At 32.4% G+C, this 23,727-nt stretch overlaps 1 protein-coding gene across 1 annotated transcript in view; it reads right to left on the bottom strand.

Annotated features, from left to right (window-relative positions):
• The window catches only part of LOC126880184 (solute carrier family 35 member F6), an 82,120-nt gene extending 60,023 nt beyond the window's left edge, over positions 1 to 22,097 (bottom strand). The window contains exons 1-2 of the mRNA XM_050643959.1: positions 21,864 to 22,097; positions 10,205 to 10,352 (exon numbers count right to left, since the gene is read on the bottom strand). Coding sequence (XP_050499916.1) covers positions 10,205 to 10,352; positions 21,864 to 21,940 — 225 coding nt within the window. The 5' untranslated portion in view covers positions 21,941 to 22,097. The remainder of the gene's footprint in view (positions 1 to 10,204; positions 10,353 to 21,863) is intronic.
• Positions 22,098 to 23,727: the final 1,630 nt, after the last annotated feature.

The raw sequence follows: 23,727 nt of genomic DNA, 5'->3' as shown, positions 1-23,727 counted from the left end.
TGAAACCATTCAATTAAAAGCAAATATATTTTTTTTATTTTAAAATCAAATTTGCACATTTTTACGTCACACTAACCCTAGGTGACCGCCAGGGCCGCCGAGAGGGAGGAGCGGGCCCCGGCAAGAAGTGACGAACGGGCCCCCGGCAAAAAGTGAAGAGCGAAAAAAATTGTTCAACTTTTATAGAAATAAAATTATCAATAGTAAAAATATGTAATAAGAAACATTTCAAATATAAATTTTATTAAATTTTGATTATATTTATAATAGTGAAAATATTTATAATACAGGTGCTTTTCGAGTTTTCTGATTGAAAAACATGTCTATAACTTTCGAAAAATCGCATGATTTTACCAAATCGTTTTCAATGCACAAAGTTGATAGGTGAGTTAACCAATCCTGTTTCATTGTAGATATCACAGCATTCTTTATGCGGGAAAGAAAACTAAAAGGATATTTTCGCTTCTGCGACTGTCACCGGCAATGTGCAAAATATTCTTAACGCAATAACGACGATACGAAATAATGAATCTAATTTGAGATGTTTAATTTTATTAAGTAAATCTATTGGAGAAATTGCAGGGAAAGATTCAAGGAAGGCGCAGTATAGGTAGAAGAAAAATGTCCTGGCAGAGAAATCTCAGAGAATGGTTTGGATCCAGCTCAATTGAACTCTTTCGGGCTGTAGTGTCAAAAGTTAGAATAGAAAAATGATGACTGCCAACCTTCGTAGCGGAGATGGCACGTAAAGAAGAAGATTTGAGAAAGTTGAGATTTACCAATATTATCCTTGTATATCGCTCTCAAATGAAAAATTTCATCTACCAATTATTCTTCACTGATGTCTTCTTTATAAAACTCGCGCAATATATCAATTTTTTTCTTAATATTCTCATCATCGTCATCTCGGAATGTCCACAAAATGTTAAATGGCGAATTAATTTCATTTGCCGCATTAAATATTCTGGTTAAATTGCTTATTATTTGACAATATTAAATAGTTCACAGCGAAATATTGCGTCGGGCTCAAAATCAGTCGCATCACTACTAGGCCCAGGCAATCATCAAAAAATCTTTTGATTTGATCAAAAATTATTTGATGTAAATTCTGGATTTATTCCATAATTGCCGGTAACTAATTTAGATTCTTCAACAATGGAAGACCTGATCCCTTTAGATTCTGACCCTTTATATTCTTCAATCAATTTCTGATTTTTTGTAAATCTTTTAATTAGAAGCCCTGATATATTTTTAATCTCCATATCCATAGTTATCTGACTGCACTGCAGCATTTGACTTCTGTGATTTATTGCTGTTAAAATTTTACACCAAATCAACTAAAGGTCATGTTAAATATAGCCGAGGATTAATTAAACGTATTATGGACATAAACTGAAAAGCAAAAAAAAAACAGGAAAAATTACGTCCTTGGTCTGGTCGACGACGGGCCCCTTATATCGCCGGGCCCCGGTAAAATGTACCGGCTGTACCGCCCTCTCGACGGCCCTGGGTGACCCTAATCCATTTTGTGTAAGTCTTGAAAACAAAAGTTTTCATTGTTGTATCTTGTATCGGTAGATAGAAAATAACCTTTAAACCAATTTGTTTTCATTACTTACACAAACTCCTTGTCGTTATACACTGCGCGTAAGAGAAAACGGGCCACTCACAAAATGGGTCATTTTTGATGCCTCGAATTTCCTAAACCTGTTGTCCGATTTAAGTGATTTTTTTAATATGTTATATCCATATTATTTAACAATATCGCTGTAATAGTGTTGTTGCTAGACAGGTAAACTGTCATTGTATACCGGGTGTACAAATCAAACTGTGTTTTTTTCTCAAAGTTCACCACACCCTGTGGAATATTCTACCACTTATAAAATACTGAAATTAAATTTAAACAGTTTTTTCACCTTTGCATTTTCTGACATACAATTAAGAATTTTATATTCATCCTTGGCGCGCATACGCGTAATGTTCTGAATTCTTTAAAGAAAAAAATAGTATGCCATTGAGATATTTTTGAAATTGAGATAGAAATCATGTTTGAATTCTTCGTTCAGTTTGTGACTAGTGATGTAAGAAGAGAATATTCGCAAGAGAATATTCTCGAGAACGATAATATCCTCGAGAATATTCTCGGCCAGAAAATTCTCAGCGAGAATATTCTCGGACAGAAAATTATTTTCGAGAATTTTTTATATTGTTTTTGCCAATTCACCTAGTATATTTTTTGCATCCCAAACATTATTATTCTTGACGCTCAAACACCTACTGTCCCCTCCGCTCATGAAATGCTTTTTCGCTTTCACGCGATTTTAGATCACATCCCCGAAAATCTGAGTAGCCGGGGCTGGGGAATCCCATGAACCACTAGCTAGGATGTTTACAGTGTCAGTATGGTGCTATATTAACGTGCAAATATTTAGAATGGATCGAAGTAAAGGCGGGTTCTCATTAGTCAATCTCATTGATCAATATCCTTGATTCTATGCTATAGAAGAAAAATAGATTTATATGAACGTCGATTCAGCGATATTGTTCTATCATATGGTATTTCAATAAAAGTGAAAAGCCTTCCTACTTTTGATAGATCAATGGAAATGATTCTATCAAATAGAACAGTGCTTGACAATGAGAACTAGCGTTCAGTTACGTTGACTTGTATTTTGTGGAGTTAAATATATAGTAAGCATATGAGATGAGGTTAAATTCTTTGTGAAAACCGTAGATATATTATAATTTCGTGAAAAATGTCAAATTTTAAATGGAAAGACAACTATATCTGCAATTTTCTAGAATTATACCAGAAAGAGGAGTGCTATGGAATATTAGGAGTGAACAATATAAAAATTTAATAAAGCGGGAAAAAAACTATGATAAATCGTTTTGGAATGGAAATAGAAACCCTGACTCTAAACAATATTAAAAATAAATTAACTGAATAAAATATTAAAAGCAAATAAAAGTGGTACAGGAACAGATGATCTGTATAAACCATAAACCCAAATTGTTTTGGTTCGGTAAGCGAATTGGCCAAAACAAAACGTTTAAGAAGTATTTCCGTTGCAAAAGACAGTCAGAGATGTTCTTATTTTCTTATTTTTAATTACGTTTTTTCAATATTCACACACAATGTGAACGCCAGCATGCACAATTTTCTTCTTTACAGCCATTGTTAAAGTTAGCACTTTGTAGACCGAATTCAATATCCTTGAAATAGTGTGAATTTGAATTCTATGTTCAGTTGTATAGAATCAGCGCTATTGATCAATGAGGTTGACTAATGAGAACCCGCCTTAAAGCATAATTTACTGAAAAACCTAAAACGCTCACTATACCACTCGCGAAGTCGATCGAAATTCAGCGAGTACGAGAGTGAAGACATGTTGTTCATGCGACTTTGCTGCGCTTCGGTCTACTTGCATTCTGTGGCTCTTTTTGAGACCAAGTCAAAGGAACCGAAGTTCTTATCGAACGGCGTGAATGTGTTCCTCGTGAAGTAGAATGAGTGTGTAGTGACGGGTACTTGGGACTTCGGAGAACTTCCCCAAAGTAACTTAGCGAGAGTGTGGTGCTCGCTTTAAAAGGAATATATGGAATTACTGTAAAATTAAAAGTGTACAAGGTAAAACAACTACTTTTGCAAATTTTGTGATAATCAATACTTGAAAAAGGCAACAAGAATGACAAAACATTTAGTAAAATTTAGTAAAATATGTTAAATGTCCAGTGGGATCGAGACAATTATTTGAAAAGGATCAGCAGAAACATTCATCAACTGCTTTTCAGTCAACACAGTTGTTAGGTTCGTCCAATGACGGTAACCATGCCTTCATCCAGTGCATCGACTGAAAGAAGTTTCAGTACTTATGTTATGGTTTTATCCACTCCTCTAAAAGAAACCGGCTTACTGGTGAACGGGATGATAAGGTAACTTTTATTGCTCACAATTTAAAATTGTTAGACGTAGACCAATCCATGACTGAGCTGGCGACTAGTGAAAAACAAAATCCCACACAACTTCTCATCAGTACATTGAAATGCAGAATGTAGATGACCAGGATGAGCTAATGATAGAAATAGATTTTGAATCTGAGGCCTCATCTTTTTCAGATTAGCTCATCACATCCAGTATTTGCTGTTAAGAAAATTTCTTTTTTTTTTGTCAAATAAATTTTGTTTTCTGTTGTTTTTGTATTTTCTTATATATAAAGAACACTGTTGTTTCGTCTCATATTTTTGTATATAATTTAATGATTTTTAATACTCTATTTCATCTTTAACAATATCCATAAGCGCGTCATAAGGTTCATTCTCAGAAAATTCTCCATATCAAGAATATTCTCCGATTTTTTATTCTCGAGAATTTTCCAACACTATTTGTGACAAAACATATATCTTCCCATTTTTTCATACGACGCCTCGTTTTCATACAAAAAATAAAATATCTAATGCTTCCAAATTATTCTAATTAAGTTTCTACAGGGTGTTTCAAAAAAGGTAACACCGCCTCTAGGATAGGTAAAAAACTGAAAAATAGTTGAGGTTTGCTTGGTAAAACATTTTTATAACGCCATTCGTTTTCTAGATAAAGGGCGCTGAAGAAAAGACAATTTTACACATTTTTACGATTATACGAATATACGTTCATATAGTTCAGTTTGCTTTCAGTCGTCGATGTGACCAGTTGTGTTTTGTTTTGGTTGTCATCACGACCGACTTACTCAAATTTGTTTGAGTGTTTTTGTTATTGTTTTGGAGTGTTGTGTAACTAAACTCGTTGTAAGTGTTACCAGATTTGTTTGACTATTCTACATTTTGTTTACTTTTTTTACATTCAACGACCCAATTAAATATTGCTTAACCTTGACCACCATGATCTACAATTGTGATATTTGCTTGATTGAATTTTCCGAAAACGACAAATATAAGATACGTTGTCATGGGGACTGTAGACGATATTTTTGTCTCAAGTGTTCTGGTCTCAATAAAACCACCTCAAAAACTCTACTAGATCCAAAAAATGCCCATTTAAAATATTTCTGTACATTATGTGATTCACCTAGCTTCAGATGTTTAAATGAAAAAGTAACAAACTTAACAAAAAATCAAATACCACAAGAGAACTTTGACGCCTTACTTCAAGTTACTAAAAAACTCACAGATAATTTGCCTGTATTTATAGAGACATATGATTTATTAGCAAAAAATGACGACAAATTAGACTATCTTACAAAAAAAATTGACGAGATTCATAAATTAAATAACTTGTTAAATCCTGAGTATCTTTTAAAATCCATAAGGCAGATGGAACAAGATATTTTCAATATATCGTCAGTTTTTTTCGGCTGTTCAAATGACACGATTAAAATACAAGTCCAAGATACAAATTCATCTGAGATAAAGTTGGGATTAGAGAGGCTCTCTTCACACATCAGTGAAATATCTAATCAAATGTATAATCTTTCCTACAAACTACCTACTATATCAACGAAGAAAGAGGTATCGAAGAAAAACACAGTATGTGCCACTTCAAGTACCCAAACTGAAGACACCCAGCATTTCGAAACCAGTACAATCAAAAAAACAAAAATTGCAGAAGATAAATGTCACTTTGTCGTCATTAGCAACTTAGCCCCAATATACACACCTATACAAGTAGTTCATTACATTAAAGAGAAGCTAGGTATCAAGGAATTTATAAGATGTTACGCCCTCCTTAAAGATGCCAACTCAGATACTGGCTCCTCATTCAAAATAGGTATTAAGTCTAAAACATCTATTGACTTATTATTTAATAAAGAAATTTGGCCACCGGGTGTAAACGTTAAGTGGTCTACAGAATCCTTATACTCCGAACCAACGACTTCATCTGAGACAGATATAAATCGGAAGAACATCAGAAGCACGGTTAACTTGGAAAATCCAATTACCATTCCAAGTAACAACAAGAATGAAGTTGATACCACAAATATACTGACAGACAAGCAGGCCATTGCAATGTGCAAATCTAAAGATCCTTTCCGTTCTCATATTAATTTCATTAAGAAGGATACTTTAGAACCATCGATAAATCTGGATCCTTTGACCCCACCAAGAGTTAGATTGACCAATAACTCGAATAGTCGATATCTTTTAGCCAGATTAAGGGAACCAGATATCTTGAAGACCATTAAAATTCATCTTGCTTTTCTACACGACCAACCTGCATCAGTATTTTATGATGGGTATACCAACACAAGTGTTAAACTGTTTCTGGCTTCCGAAGGACTTCCGACTAAGAGTGAAGATCTAAGAAAAATTCTTCTAGAATTCAACGATGCTTATGGAATCGGTGCAGATGAAGTAGACGCTGATCTTGCTGCTTTTAGGTCTTTTCTCACTTCGGAAAGAATTATTTACCTGCAAAAATCAAGGGAATGTCACCGAAATTATTATTCCACTAGCTCTCCAAGACGAAATTTTTAAATAATACGACGTGTTCTGAGGAACTAGAAACCTCGAATAATTTTAGTGATGACAACTTTAGTATGGTTCTGATTAATATTCGTTCTATAAGAAATAAAACTGACGAATTATTTTTGTTTCTAGAGGAATTAGGATTTCCCCAGATAGTTGCTGTTACAGAACACTGGCTTGCAGTCAACGAGCCTTTTTTTTTTGTAGAGAAATATACCACAATTGCTAGGTATGATCGTCCAAACTCAGCTCATGGAGGCACCCTAATTCTTTCTACAAACAATGATTTTTCTCTGATAACAAAATACGACTTGTTGTTGAATGAAGCCTTCTTTGAATTTTCCTTAGTTTTTAATAAAAATCTTAATCTTTACATTATTTGCATCTATAGATCACCTGACTCTTCCGTGGAACTATTTTTTCAGAACCTGCTAAATTTGTTAGATGACTTGCCTCACAAAAGCAGAAAAATTCTATGCGGAGACTTCAACATCAATTATGCTGCTGCTTGTGCTACCCAAATGTTCTTGGTCAACATATTTGAATCATATGGTCTCTCAATGCACGTTAATTCTCCTACAAGGATTACAAAAACTACATCTACCATAATTGATTATATTGTCTCCGATTTCTCACCCCTTGATGTTTGCTCTACAGTTATTAATGCGGAACTATCGGATGATGAAGCAGTATATACGAAATTTAACATCTTCAGCAAACCCTCCTCGAAAACCCGACGTTTAGGTAGGATTTTTTCCGCTCGGAATTTTCATAAATTTCAAAATTTATGTTTAACTTCTGACTGGCATTTTCCTTCTACGGACGTGGACTATAATTTCAGTGATTTTTTGGAGAAGCTTGTCTGTATCTTCAATAAGGCATTTCCTTTAATTACGATTAAGCCAAAACGTCGCAAACCCTGGACTACCAAAGGTATCCGCATATCAGCAAAAAATATGCGGTCACTACTTTATATCAAGAAATTTACTACCAACGTCTCTGTCACTCAATATATCACCAATTACAGAGTCACATACCTAAAACTCATCAAATCAGCTAAAAAAGCCTACTATCAAAATCGTCTGGGAAGCTCCAAAAGTGTTGCAAAAGAAACTTGGTCCATAATAAACGATCTTCGAAATAAAACCCACGCAGCTCAAACATTTGCCCTTCCAAACCCTGAAAATCTAAACGAATACTTCATTAACGTGAGTAAAAATATAACATCAACTATTCAGTTTCAATAAGATCCCATTTCCTATCTCCCTAATTCAGAAATTGTCTCGAATTCATTCTTTATAAGACCAATCTATAAATCTGAATTGATCCAAACGATCAATAGTATCAAAAGCAAATCATCTTGTAGTACTGATGGACTATCCATAAAAATCTTCTCAAATCTCACAGATAATGTGTCAGAACTCCTCGTGTCACTAATTAATGATTCCTTTGAAAACGGTAAATTTCCAGAGTGCCTAAAGACAGCCATTATTATTCCTCTTCATAAAGGTGGCGAAAAATCTAATGCCTGCAACTATAGACCTATTGCCCTACTACCGGTACTCTCCAAAATTATTGAGAGGCTCATAAAAACCCGACTTATGTCCTTTCTCTTTGATAACAATATTTTATCACAAAATCAGTTCGGCTTCTTAACTAATAAATGTACAACTGATGCCATGTTTTCTGTACTTCACGAGGTTTACCAAGCACTAAACAATAATCTTTATACTGCCACTGTTTTCTGTGACTATTCCAAAGCTTTTGATTGTGTAAATCACAACATTTTGATTAAAAAACTTAATTACTATGGAATTCGAGGTATTTCTTTGAATTGGTTCAAATCTTACTTAGATAATAGGAAACAATTGGTTAGAGCAAATGATACTGACTCTAGTCTCAAAAACATTATATGTGGAGTACCACAAGGTTCAGTATTGGGTCCTCTACTTTTCCTGATCTTTATAAATGACATCACTAATTTAAAAATCGATGGAAAAATTTTTCTTTTTGCTGATGATACCAGTAGCACTTGGAGCAACTCAACTATTGCAACTCTTCATGCAACTATAACTTCTGATCTTCTTACGATAAAAACCTGGTCTGACTCTAATTTACTCTCCTTTAACGTGGATAAAACGGTAGCATTATCATATAAAGGTGCTCTACAACCCCTGCTTGTGAATAGCAGCCAGATTTCTACCGTTGATTCTGTAAAATTTCTTGGTATTCTTTTAGACAGCAACCTCAAATGGTCCCTTCATATCGATTTGTTAAGTAAGAAACTCGCCTCGGCCTGCTATGCCATAAGATCTGTTTCGAAGGAACTCAATTTAGCATCTTCTAAAATAACATATTTTTCTTTATTCGAGTCTCATCTTCGATATGGTCTTCCTTTTTGGGGGTCTAGTACAGCTGCCCAATTTGATGTTATTTTCAAATTACAAAAAAGAGCAATAAGATATCTGTTTGGCCTCAGAAGAACAACCCATTGCAGAAGTTACTTTAAAGATCACGAAATTTTAACCCTTCCATCTTTGTATATTTTAGAAACTGTTTGCTTAATTCGTAAACACATGCATGTCTTTCCAGCAAGGCCTCATCATGACTACTCCACCAGAAATTCAACTTTTGATGTCTATTTACCGATCCCGTCTTCTGAGTTAGTAAAGAAATCTATACTATATTCCGAAAAAAACCTATACAACCATCTCCCTTTACAACTCAAATCTGCAACATCCTTTCTCAAGTTCCGTAAAATGACAAAAGCTCATTTATCTAAAAGACCATATTATTCAGTAGAAGAGTTTCTTAATGACTAACTAAGAAATCACAGTAATGTACAAGTAACTAAAGTGTATTTATCTATATTTGGGTGTCACATACAGCAGCTTAAACTGATTAGTTCCTTTGTTTGTGTTTTATTATATTATGTTGTATGTTCAATTTTGCAATTTATAGTAATTTTGCAATATATTGGTTTTTGTTTTTTTACTTCACTTTTTTAAGTTGTTTATATTTTTTTTATTGACGATTTATCTAATTTTATAAAATTGTATTTGTTATTGTTATGTATATCTTTTTCGTGAATCTATGTTAAGCTTTGTCCATAAAATTGTATAATTTTCAGTGACAATAAAGCATATTTCTATTCTATTCTATTCTAATATAGACACTTAATTAAATTAAATTTTAGAATACATACTTTGTAATGGTCAAGATATTTTATTTTTTGCATGAGAACGGCGCGTCGTATGTACAAGGGAAAATAGATTATAGATTTTTTGTCACAAATTGAACGATGAGTTAAAAATGATTTCTAATTTGAAATATCTCAGTGGCGTACTATTTTTTTTCTATAAAAAAATCAGACAATTACCCGTACGCGCGCCAATGATGAATATAAAATTCTTAATAATTATATGTCAAAAAATCCACAATAACTACCTCTCAAAACCCACCAAATTTCATTACAATATTGCCAGTAGTTTCAGCAAAATCGTAAAAAAAGTGTCAAATGTCTTTTTCTTCAACGCCCTTTATCTTGAAAACAAATGGCGTTACAAAAATTTTTTACTAAACAAACCCCAATTATTTTTCAGTTTTTTACCTATCCTAGAGATGGTGTTACCTTTTTCTGAAACATCCTGTATGTCAATAAAATTTAAATCACAGGCACATATTACTAATCCTTACACATTTTATTTACCAAGTATTCTAATTCACAAAATATACTTACATTTCTTTTGCTGAATTTTCTGTAAAAAAATTTGAATGCAAGAAGACAACAGAATTCACCTAAAAACATAGAACTGGCTTGGAAAAATGGATGATTAAAGTTTTTTACTTCGCCATCTCTGCCTCTTGATTTTAGTGTGTCTGCCCATCTGGAATAAGAATATAAATATGGTTTTATATGGTTGGTATAAGTATTATGTTACATATAGAATAGTTTAAATGTTTCCAGGAAGAATGTTCAATGATGAACCAGACATGAAAATGTGATTTTTTCAACTTGAGATTAAACAAATCTTTGAATAACAAAACGAATTTAAAAATACTCACTCTCAAAGATAGAGTTTAAAATGTTATGTTTGGGAACTAGGTATACCATAACGGTTCATGGCGTTAGAAGAATTTTATTATGAATAAGAGTTTTACGAGTAGTATGATAAAATTGATCCAAATAATGGCATAACCCAGACATCCAAAGTGAAAGTTATCCTCCAACACAAAATTGTTCTATATGGTCCACTTAATGTTCAGAAAAAAGTCACACCATTTTGAGCGTCGGGTTTGGGGTGGAGAGGGGGGAGAAATCGGTAAATTTGTAGTTTTTTACGTTTTTCGTCAATATTTCTAAAACTATGCGGTTTAGCATGAACAACCTTCTATACAAAAATGTTCTACATTAAATTTGAAATAATAAAGATCCTATGCATAATCCTTCTAAAATGAACGGTTTCAAAGTTACGGAGATAGTATAGTGTAATTGGTCCAAAAAAATGCCTAACCCAGACATCCAAAGTAAAAGTTTTCCTCCAACATCAAATTGTTCCATATGGCCCACATATTGTTCAGTAAAAAGTTACATCATTTTGAGCGTATGGTTTGGGGGGAGATGGGAGAGAAGTCGGTAAATTAGTAATTTTTTTACGTTTTTCGTCAATAGTTCTAAAACTATGCTTTAGCGTAAACAATGTTCTATACAAAAATGTTCTACATGGGATTTAAAACAAAAAAGGTCCTATACATAATTGTTATCAACGGTTCCAGAGTTACGGAGGGTGAAAAGTGGAAGTTTTCGATCCTTTTTATATTATTTTGACAATTGATGATGATTTTGGGTGGTGAGTTTGACGTTTCTTCAAGGGCTTATCACTAACATACCATCGGCCACTGAAATAGCAAATTTTATTTACAAAAAAAGTTCTTTCATCAGTAATAATATTATAAATTGCCCAAATAATATAAAAAGTATCGAAAACCTCCACTTTTCACCCTCCGTAACTCTGGAACCGTTGATTTTATAACAATTATGAATTGGACCTTTTTTGTTTTAAATTTTATGTAGATAATTTAAGTATAGAACATAATTTACGCTAAAGCAGAGTTTTAGAAATATTGACGAAAAACGTAAAACAACTACTAATTTACCGACTTCTCCCCCATCTCCCCCCAAACCGGACGCTCAAATTAGTGTAACTTTTTACTGAACAATATATGTGGACCATATAGAACAATTTTGTGTTGGAGGAAAACTTTTTGGATGTCTGGGTTAGGCCTTTTTTTTGGACCAATTATAATATACTATCTCCGTAACTTTGGAACCGTTCATTTTAGAAGGAATATGCATATTGCAATTTTTATTTCAAATTTTATGTTGAATATTTTTGTATAGAAGGTTGTTCATGCTAAACTGCATAGTTTTAGAAATATTGACGAAAAACGTAAAAAACTACGAATTTACCGATTTCTCCCCCCTCTCCCCCCCAAACCCGACGCTCAAAATCGTGTGACTTTTTTCTGAACATTATGTGGACCATATAGAACAATTTGGTGTTGGAGGATAACTTTCACTTTGGATGTCTGGGTTTGGGTCTAGTTATACCGTACTAGAGGAAGTACGAAACTATTTCTATTTTTTAATTTAATAGGCCAGGAACCGAAGCTTTTCACCTTGCAATTTTTACAGAATAGATAGATTTGCTTGAAAATAAGTAGTAGATATACCAAGGATCAAAATCTATATGTAGCGGAAAGGCGCTTTTACCATGGGGGTGGTTGTAACCCCATCTCGGGGGTAGAAATTTTTCATTATATTTTGACCGCAAGAGTTGATAAAAACATTCATTCTAAGCAAAAAATGTTCTATACATTTTTTTGATAAAATTAACAGTTTTCTATTTATTTGCCATCGAAAATGTTAGTTTTATATCGAAAAAATCAATGTTTTGATAGGTATACTCATTTACGATTCACTCAATTTTTGCCGTAGAAAAAATGTTTTCAAACCAAGTTCTTGAGAATTGAATAACCTACAATTTTATATTGAAACATTTTTTCGTATCTCTGATGCTAATCTTTATATTCTGAAGAAAATGGCATTTTTTACCAAGCTACAAAAATTCGTTATTCGCTTTTAACTCCTGTTTTTAAAAACTAATCATTCTAAGCCAGTCGAACATCTAGAATCTACTAATAATACATAAATAAATAAGAATGAATAAAGCCAATGACTAAAAACACCGCTAACTTACATTATTATATTACATTTTTCAAAAACATATATTGATTTTTAACCCTAACATTTTTAATTTTGATCGTAGAAGTTTGGTAACAAAGAATTTTGTAGGTTTTTAGAAGGTCTATAAGGCTATTAATATTAATTCTTGTTAAGATCCTCAGTCGCAAAAAGAGGTGACTTTGAAAGGGTTGGTAAAGGTGGTTTTTGCATATTATTACAAGTTTTAATTGTCGATAGCTCAGTCAATTTTTGCCGTAGAAAAAATTTTTGCAAACCAGGTTTTTGGAAATTAAATCGGCTACAATTTCATATTTAAACATTTTTTCGTATCTCTGATGCTAATCTTGCTATTCTGAAGAAAAGGCAATTTTTTCCAAACTACACGAATTCGTTATTTGCTTTTAACTCCATTTTTTTTAAAACTATTCATTCTAAGCCGGTCAAACTTCTAGAACCTATTAATAATGCATAAATAAAAAAAGACCAAATAAGGTCAATAACTAATTTTAATTAGGGTGGTGATTAGGGGTTGCTTCCAATCACTTTTTCGCTGAAAAAAAAATAGGGACTGACATTCTTTTCATTATAAGTTACTTAATTTTTGAGCTATACTTTTTTTATTTCTGGAGATAGATATTTTTAATACTTTAAATTAGTTTGAACAAGTTGTCCTCGAAAAATGCCTAGTTTTCTCGTCTTTTGACTTTGAAACTACAATATTTAGCATTCGACGAAGAAGAGCCAACATATAATAAAGCAGGGTTGGCAGGTTTAAACCAACATGCTTAAAACCTTGGTTTAAACCAAGTTTAAACCAACTGGTTTTAAAAAAACAGTTAGTTTAAATCTGTTTTTTTATTTTTATTTTTTTACTGAGCCTCCAAACTGGTGTTTTTATTTGAAGTTTTTACTACAGCTGCCGCAAATGAAGAAAATTTAGATAAATAATTTCTATTTTTTTACCTTTAAACTTAGTTATTTTGAATATTATAACGTTTGATGATGTTTTTTTTGTTATATTAATTTTTGCTGTGTGTAAATAAAAATAAAAGTAATCATTTTTTTTTCATTGTTTATTAGTTAATTTTATAAAATAATTTATTCATTTTTAAAGTTTTTAGACTTATTATACTTTGTATCAAAAAACCTGGTTTAAACCAAATAAACCTGGTTTAAACCAAATAAACCTGGTTTAAACCAAATAAACCTGGTTTAAACAAAAAAACCTGGTTTTTTTGGTTTTTTCGAAAAAACCTTGGTTTTTGCCAACCCTGTAATAAAGTATAGCTCGATTACTATTAGTCTTAAAGAAAATCTAAAAACACGTTTTTGTTTATTTTTTCAAAAGGTACATTTTTGTTAAGTAAAGTTGTTTTGATAAAACGAAAACTTTTGGAGTTATTACCAGAAAACTTATTAAAAACATTGATTTTTTCGATATAAAACCAACACTTTCGATAGCGAATAAATCGAAAACTATCAATTTTATTAAAAAAATGTATAGAACGTTTTTTGCTAAGAATGAACGTTTTTACCAACTTTTGTGATTAAAATATAATAAAAAATTTCCACCCCTGAGATGGGGTGGCAACCACCCCCATGGTAAAGGCTCCTTTCGGCATGATATAGATTTTGATCCTTGGACTATCCACTACTTATTCTCAATTTTTCAAGCAAATCGATCCATTCTGTAAAAATTGCGAGGTTTTGTCCTATTTTAAGCTTCATTACTTGGACTATAATATCAATTTTGGCATATGATGTTTTGAACATAGGCATCCTTTTCGCTAACCCAACTAATCTTTACATCAAGCCATGTTCATTCATCTCGAACCATTGTGGTTCTTTATGGATACCAATCTCATTTGTGGTCTCACATTTTTCACTCATATGTATATCAATGGTCTTTAATCTACAGTAATATTAATACATCTTGCATCTCTTTATATAGTCTTGCTAGGAGCTGCTGAAAAGATAAAATGATGACTTGAATGGCACGAACTCCTAAACATTCTTCTCCTGATGTCACCACTTTTCTTCATTTACACCGCTCAACAAAAACGAATTTAAAGCACTGCCAACAAAATTCACCAGTGAAAGTTCAAAACAAATAATAATGGTGTAAACAGTTCTTAGAAAGTCTGACTTCGAACGACCGGTAGATGCTTGCATGCAATCTTGGATTCCATCTTTTAAACGGCTCGAGCATAATAGTGTAACCGGATATTTTCCCTTTCAGTTCTCTGACTTATCTATTTTGTGAATGTCCATGTTGAACATTTTTTGTATGTAAGGATGGGACGAATATACTGGCTTTCGGTTTTTATTTTGTGATATTGATATTATTTTTTTACTTTTCAATATGTAGCTGAGTATTCCAATGCCAATGTCAATTTTGTCTTTTTATTTTTTGTTTGGTTGTAACTTTTATTATTTGCGCCACTGATATTTATTCATTAACTGCTTTGATTTGTTATTGTTTGAGTAGAATAATTGCTAACTCTTCTTCGTAATACAAAAGACTTCGTTAGGGGGAACGAAAAAAAAATCTATCCTTAGAAACACTCTAAATCAGCGGTTCTCAAACTTTTTGAGTCATGTACCACCTACAGTTCATTTTATTATTTTTGGTACCACATATACAGGGTGTAACAAAAATACAGATCATAAATCACATATTCTGGAACCAAAAATAGTTTCGATTGAACCTAACTTACCCTAGTACAAATATGCACACAAAAAAAGTTACAGCCCTTGGAAGTTACAAAATGAAAATCGATTTTTTCCGATATATCGAACTATTGGAGATTTTTTAATGAAAATGGACATGTGGCATGACTATGGCAGGAACATCTTAAAAAGAAATTACATATAGTGAAATTTGTGCACCCCAAACTTTTATGTACGTTCCAATTAAACTATTATTGCGGTAGCATTAGTTGAAAACAGTGTCTTTAAAACTTTTTTGCCTCTTAGTATTTTTCCGATAAGGCACCTTTTATCGAGATGTGGCTTCTTTTTTAATGTGGTTCAAAATATACTTATAAAATCTGTAATTTATAAATAAATTTTCATATTATTATAGGGTATCTATAATCGTACTTAACAGTATACAAATATGTGGTGAATTTGACAAATATTCAAAAAATTTCGATAAAAACTAGTTAGAAAAAATAACTAAGAGGCAAAAAAGTTTTAAAAACATTGTGTTTAACTAATGGTGCCACAATGATAATTTAATTGGAACGTACACAAAAGTTTGGGGGGTTTAGAGGAACAAAACCCCCATAAAATTTTTATGAGGTGCGCAGAATTTTTTTTTATTTCCTGTCATAATAATGCCACATATCCGTTTTCAATAAGAAAACTCAAATAGTTTTCGTTATATTGGAAAAAATCGATTTTTATTTTGTAACTTCAAAGGGCTGTAACTTTTTTTTGTGTGCATATTTGTACTAGGGTAAGTTAGGTTCAATCGAACTATTTTTGGTTCCAGAATATGTGATTTAATTTATGACCTGTATTTTTGTTACACCCTGTATTTTTAGAGTGTATTATGAAGACTTACTAAGTACTACTATTTTAATTTTTTGTGTTTTGTGTACCACCGCAAGTAATGAATTGTACCACCAGTGGTACATGTACCACAGATTGACAATCGCTGCTCTAAATCGTCAGATTAAGATAAGGTAAGTTAAGTACATGCAGAACAGTGCAATTTCAAAAATCTGAGAGTTTGAGCAGGGCGTAAGGAAATGGGTGAGTCACAAAATTTCACAAGAAAAAAGCGAAGCAAAATCTGTCGAATGATGCCAAACACGACCCCCCACGGAGAGGGGTGGGGGTTAAATTTAAAATTTTAAATACAAGCCCCGCTATATTTCGAGAAATGAACATCAAATTGAAAAACTGACAAATACATGTATTCAGTACTTTTAAAAATCTATCTAATGGCACCAAACACGATCCCCCACGGAGGTAGGGTGGGGGCTACTTTAAAATCTTAAATAGGATATTTTTTATTGCAGATCCGGATTCTTTATGTAAAAATAAGTAACTTTTATTCGAGACATTTTTTCAAATTATGGATAGATGGTGCTATATTCGGAAAATCGATTGTTGGAAATGGAAAATTAATTTAAAAAATGGAAAGTCCCCCACTTTATGGAAAACTTTACTTAACTTTTTTTGGTTTTAGGACCTAATCTTCACAACCCAACAGGTCCCCGTTCAAGTAACTGCAAAGGGCCTAGCCGGGTAAGATGGTGAAAAGTGCCCCCAACTCAATTTAAATTCCATATAGGTCACTTTTTAGCACATATAGAGGAACTCACTTTCTGAAATTTTTAGCCCCCTAGGTGGTCACGTGACCCCCCTAGAGCCTAACTAGGCTTTTTATGTTTTTATTTTTTATCTCAGCCGCATCAAGAACTAGCCAAAAACTTTATTTAAAAAAGTTAAGTTTCAAAAAGATCTATATGAAAATTTTTTTTTTATTTTTTGGCGTAAAATTCGATTTTTTAGAACAATTTTAAACTTTTAAATACCTAACTCTGAAAAAAAAACTAAGACACTCGTTTTTACGAAAATCAATTATAACGTGTATTTTTTCACAATCTTTCACCCTGAATTTTTTCAGAATTTTAAAATTGGTGAAACGTACCTTTAAAATAAAAAACCGCATTTTTTCGGTTTACAGTTTTGTACATATTTTTCAAAAAAGGTAACACCGTCACTAGAATAGGTAAACAACTGAAAAATAATTGGGGTTTGCTTTATAAAATTTTTTTGTAACGCCATCCATTTTCAAGATACATGGCGTTGAAGAAAACAAAATTTTACACATTTTTTACGATTTTGCTGAAACAACTGGCAACATTGTAATAAAACTTGGCGGGTTTTAAGAGGTAGTTATTGTGCATGTTTTGACATACAATTAAGGATTTGATATTCATCATTGACGCGCATAGGGGTAATGGTCTGAACTTTTTAAAGAATAAAGATAGTACGCCACTGACATATTTCAAATTAACAATCGTTTTTGAATCCCTCGTTTAATTTGTGACAAAAAATCTATCTTCTTATTTTTTCATACGACGCGCCATTTTTATTCAAAAAATAAAAGATCTTAATCCTTACAAAGCATTCGAACTTCTAGTAGTTTCTACATCTACATACATAAACTCGTACATCCCTTATAAAAATTAATTCGAATACTTTGGAAGCGTTAAGATATTTTATTTTTTGCAACAAAACGGCGCGTCGTATGAAAAAATGGAAAGATAGATTTTTTGTCACAAATGGAACGAGGAATTCAAAAATGGTTGTTAATTTGAAATGTCAGTGGCGTACCATCTTTTTCTCTTTAAAAAGTTCAGACCATTACCCGTATGCGCGCCAATGATAAATATAAAATTCTTAATTGTATGTCAAAAAATGCACAATAACTACCTCTTAAAACCTGCCAAATTTTATTGCAATGTTGCCAGTAGTTTCGGCAAAATCGTAAAAAATGTGTAAAATTTTGTTTTCTTCAACCCCCTGTATCTTGAAAATGGATGGCGTTACAAAAAAATTTTATTAAGCAAACCTCAATTATTTTTCATTTTTTTACCTATTCTAGTGACGGCGTTACCTTTTTTGAAAAATGTGTATAAAATTGTATCAAAAACGAAAAAAAAACCGAAAAAATGCGGTTTTTTATTTTTAAAGGTACGTTTCACCAATTTTAAAAATTTGAAAAAATTCAGGGTGAAAGATTGTGCAAAAATACACATTATAATTGATTTTTGTAAAAACGAGTGTCTTAGTTTTTTTTTCAAAGTTATTTAAAAGTTTAAAATTGTTCCAAAAATTCGAATTTCCCGTCAAAAAAATAAAAAAAACATTTTTCGTACAGATCTTTTTGAAAACAACTTTTTCAAATAAAGTTTTTGGCTAGCTATTGACGCGGCTGAGATCATCATCATCATCATTCTCTTTGCCTTATCCCTATGCGGGGTCGGCTTCCCTAATTGCATTTCTCCACCCAATTCTGTCTTGGGTCATATCAATGTTAATCCCCTTTACCAACATGTCCTGCCTTATCGCCTCCCCCCAGGTCTTCTTTGGTCTTCCTCTCCTACTCCTTCCAGGAATCTGCACTTCAGCTATTCTTCGTATTGGGTGATTAACGTCTCGACGTTGAACATGACCAAACCATCTTAACCTATGCTCTCTCATTTTGGCATCAATTGGTGCCACACCTAGACTTCCTCTAATATACTCATTTCTAATTTTATCCTTCTTTGTCACTCCACTCATCCATCTAAGCATTCTCATTTCCGCCACATGCATTCGTTGTTCCTCTTTCTTTTTCACTGCCCAACATTCAGTTCCGTACATCATAGCCGGTCTTATGGCTGTTTTATAGAATTTTCCCTTCAGCTTCATTGGAATTTTTCTGTCACACAACACACCACTCGCTTCTTTCCACTTCATCCATCCAGCCCTAATTCTACTGCATGCATCTCCATCTATTTCTCCATTACTCTGTAATACCGATCCTAGGTACTTAAAACTATTGCTTTTCACAATCATTTCACCATCCAAAGATACCATTTTATTTGTAGTAGCTCCATCTTTAAATGAACATTCCAAATACTCTGTTTTTGTCCTACTAAGTTTTAAACCTTTTTCCTCCAGAGCATGTCTCCACTGTTCCAGTTTTTGTTCTAAGTCTCTTTCACTATTTCCTACTAACACGACATCATCAGCATACATTAAGCACCATGGAATGTTACCCTGTAGTTTCGCTGTTATCTGGTCCAAAACTAATGAGAATAAATACGGACTAAGCACCGAGCCTTGGTGCAATCCTACTTTCACATGAAATTTATCAGTCTCTCCCACACCTGTCCTAACACTAGTCGTAACTCCCTCATACATATCCCTCACAATCTTTACATATTCACCAGGGACTCTTTTCGTATTGAGTGCCCACCACAGAATCTCTCGAGGAACTCTATCATATGCTTTCTCAAGATCAATGAATACCAAAGTTTTTGGCTAGCTATTGACGCGGCTGAGATAAAAAATAAAAACCTAAAAAGCCTAATTAGGCTCTAGGGGGGTCACATGACCACCTAGGGGGCTAAAAATTTCAGAAAGTGAGTTCCTCTATATGTGCTAAAAAGTGACCTATATGGAATTTAAATTGAGTTGGGGGCACTTTTCACCATCTTACCCGGCTAGGCCCTTTAGCATACTTTCCTCCCCTACTATAACATCTGCGACCATTTTGATTGCACCTTCTTTGTTTTTCTACTACCATTCTTAAAAACCATATAAAACATCGTGTAACTTTTGTATTTTACATTTTTTTCTAATTCTGCAAATATAAAGCAGTTTACAGGGGGTCAAAATATAGTGAATAACACTGTACATAATGTGTTTTAAATAATTTTTAATATTTTTATAAATTATTATATCCCCCTTAGGATGATCCTAAGGGGGATTACAACTACTGGAGGGTCTCTAGGGGTGGTATGGAATAGTAATGGTTTTAAGTTTATAGAGCTCAAAGTACATACCAATGGGGGGGGGGCTTACAACCCCCAAAACTCCCCTGGTTACGCCACTGATTTTAATATAATTTAGGCAAATATAGAAGTGGAAATGAGTAAAAATAGGCCACTGACTCAAGAGCCATTAGCAGCAATAATTGAAGAAACGAGTGGCATAGAATGTGATATCTTCATGTACCATCACAGCTACCTTAATTTTATTCAGTGCCACCCTAAATAGCGTGCTTGTTACATCAGTGACGATAAAGGGAATCAACAGATGAGGGTGAAATAGATGACATTCAAATATGGGACGAAGTAACAGACACAGATTTAGATATTGTTGATAATGTTATTGAAGTAGACCATGTAAGTACATGTTTAGCGTCTTTTATAAAAAAAAAAAACAATGAATACACATGGAATGTCAATGAAATTGTTGGACCATTAGTAACCACACATGCTTAACTCAATATTTTGAGAAAAAAGGCAGGGCCCACAAGATATGCAAATCGTGAAGGGTATTCCATATAATCATATTTTTAATTTACATTTGAGAACCACTTTTGAAAATTATTATAAAATGAACCAATGTAAGTATATAGATTATATAGTGCACAAATTCAATATTTTTGTAACTAAAAATATTTTAAAGAAATCCTCGGATAGGTTGATTTATATTTTTAAATTATGATTTTTTGCCATGTACATCACACTAGTCACGTCATACATTTGGATGTGATGAAGTAATCAATGATTTTTTTAAATGAGCCGCTCAGAGGAAAAGTGGTATAACTCACAAACGTTTGTTGGCAAAATGGTATTCTTCTAATTACAAAAGAACAATGAAATTCAATCATAGCAATTCGGTATCCTATATAAATTTCAACAAACTCTTGTCAAGAATCTGTCACAACTGGCTCATGCTCAGTAAGTATTACTGAGATTTTTTAGTTCACAGCACAGATTTTTTAGTACTTTACCTAAGCGGCCCAAATGTGAATAGGGATCGTGTGCTAGCTCATTTGAAAGGTTATTCAATTCTCTATTCAGTAATACAAACATTAACACAATTATTTATGCAGTGTCCAAAAAAATTTATAGGTAAATTAAATTAATTAACATAAAAAGAAGAATGTAATTAATTCAAAATACATTTTACTACTACTTATCAGAAAACGGGAAAAAAATGTTTGATTGACAAGAAAATATTACTTTTCGCTTAAATTAAATGTTCAAACTGCCAAGAGGCAGGTGGCTGGGGGGTGGCAGAGTGAACATTGAATTTATGTAAGTGAAAAGTGATGTTTTTTTGTGAAGTAAACATTTTTCTGCTTTATTCTAGGAATAGATTTACATAAGCAATAAGTTGTTCGCTAAGTAAAATGAGTAATACTAGTGCCGATACAATAGATATTATTTTTAATAATAATTGTTATAATAACCTTCACTACTTTTAAATGCTGTGTCACAATTGTGTGTAATAGGACAACTGTAACCTATTATTTTTGTAATTCAATATTAAAGTCTAATTTTCTCTAAAATTCTATCTGGACTTAAATAAATATATGTAAAATATAAATAAATGCGTTTATTTGGATACTTACTTCGTACTTAGCGTATTTATACTGCCAGTTATTATCATAAAGACAGCTATTAATAATTGTCGTTGTGTCCAAGCCATGTTGGCCCACTAAAGAAATTATTGTCTTTTTATCTAAAATTTTATATAAAATGGAACAAAACAGTCACAGACACAATACACAATAGACTAATCATCAAATATCAAATAACAAAAATCAAAGTGATAAAAGCAAAAGCATAATATTTACGTTTTATTACGTCAGAAGTGTCACTGTCAATTTTTTTCTGACACTTGTAAGAACACTGTATTTTTTGACTATTTTACTACACTACTCTACATATAGATGGCGACCACTATATAAAAATTTAATATTGGTTTCATTTAATAAAATATGAGATAAAGATGCAATCGATAATTAAATGGGGTCATTATTATTTTTCGACGTATAATTATTAAAAAAAATGACTTTTTTTTAAGAGATGCTTTTTTTAGTTACGAGTGACTAGAATTATAAATATAAAAAAATCAACAGAAAAGCAAAAAATAAAAAAAAATCAAACTCGGAGGATTATTAAAAAAAACTGTTAGCCAGATTAAATATACAAAAATCTCACACATTCGTTAAAAAATTTAAAAAATCTAACACATTCGTTAAAGAAAAGCGTGGGGCGCGAGCGCGAAAAGTAAAAAAAGTATCTATCCTCAAACCGTTTATTCGATGAAGACGCAACCCACGCTTTTCTTTAACGAATGTGTTAGATTTTTTCAATTTTCTAACGAATGTGTGAGGTTTTTGTATATTTAATATGTCTAACAGTCTTTTTCGAATAATCCTTCGAGTTTGATTTTATTTATTTTTTGCTTCTTAGTTGATTTTTTTATATTTTTAATTTTAGTCACTCGTAACTAAAGAAAAGCGTTTCTCAAACATTTTTTTTTCATATTTTTTATTTTTACACTTTTCAAACATTAAAATACCGGGTGGACCAAAAGTCAGTTCACGCGCAGTTTTAACTATCAAAAAAAGTCACGCGCAAGTTTGCGGCGTCTCCAAGAAAATATATTATCCTCTGTGAAGGGCTTTGCAAATAATCCACAGTTACAAGGTATTCGATATTTTCAGCAAGACGGTGCACCGCCTCATTACTGATTGCAAGTTCGTAAGTTTCTAAATGACCAGTTTAGTGATTTCATAGGGAGAAGAGACACAATTGAATGGCTCGCGCGTTCGCCAGATTTGATGCCCTGTGATTTTGCCTTGTGGGGAGTACTTAAAGATAAAGTTTTTGCCAATTTGAAGTTCTCCGTGCCAACTTGAAAGTCTGTAGAAAGACTTGTTTCACTGTATGTAAGCGTTGCCAAAAATGTATTGATGAAGGTGGTTTAGGTACATTTTGAACATAAAATGTAAAGCATGCACTTCTTATTTGTACCTACTTATTTACAATAAACAATAAACGTTTTTTTACTTCAGTTATTTTTGCTTTTATTAATATACAAAACGGTTAACTGACTTTTGGTCCAGCCGGTATTATTATATCGTCATGTTTAAAAAAGGATGTACTTATATGCTATACAGATTTTTTGCATTCATTTCAACATTTGATACAAAGGTATTGTACCCTCGGAGATCCGTGGAAAAAATTTACACCAAAAATAACAAAATTCAGTTTGGCAACACTGTGTGAATGTTGATAGTAACAATATAAACAAAACTGTAATTTAGTCCAGACAAATTAATATATTTTTGTGCCAACAAAAATGAGATTTTTCAACCAAATAATGTTTCACATATGATGTGCAAAATAATTTTGAATTGGTTTCTGCTAATGAGCTTGCTTTTTTTGTCATTAAAGCAGAAAAAACTTTAAAATTTATTATTTTTA

Source organism: Diabrotica virgifera, chromosome 2, assembly GCF_917563875.1.
Source record: "Diabrotica virgifera virgifera chromosome 2, PGI_DIABVI_V3a".
NCBI classification, from domain to species: Eukaryota; Metazoa; Arthropoda; class Insecta; order Coleoptera; family Chrysomelidae; genus Diabrotica; species Diabrotica virgifera.
Note: the sequence above shows the minus strand (reverse complement) of the source record. Positions and strands in the feature narration are given on the sequence as shown.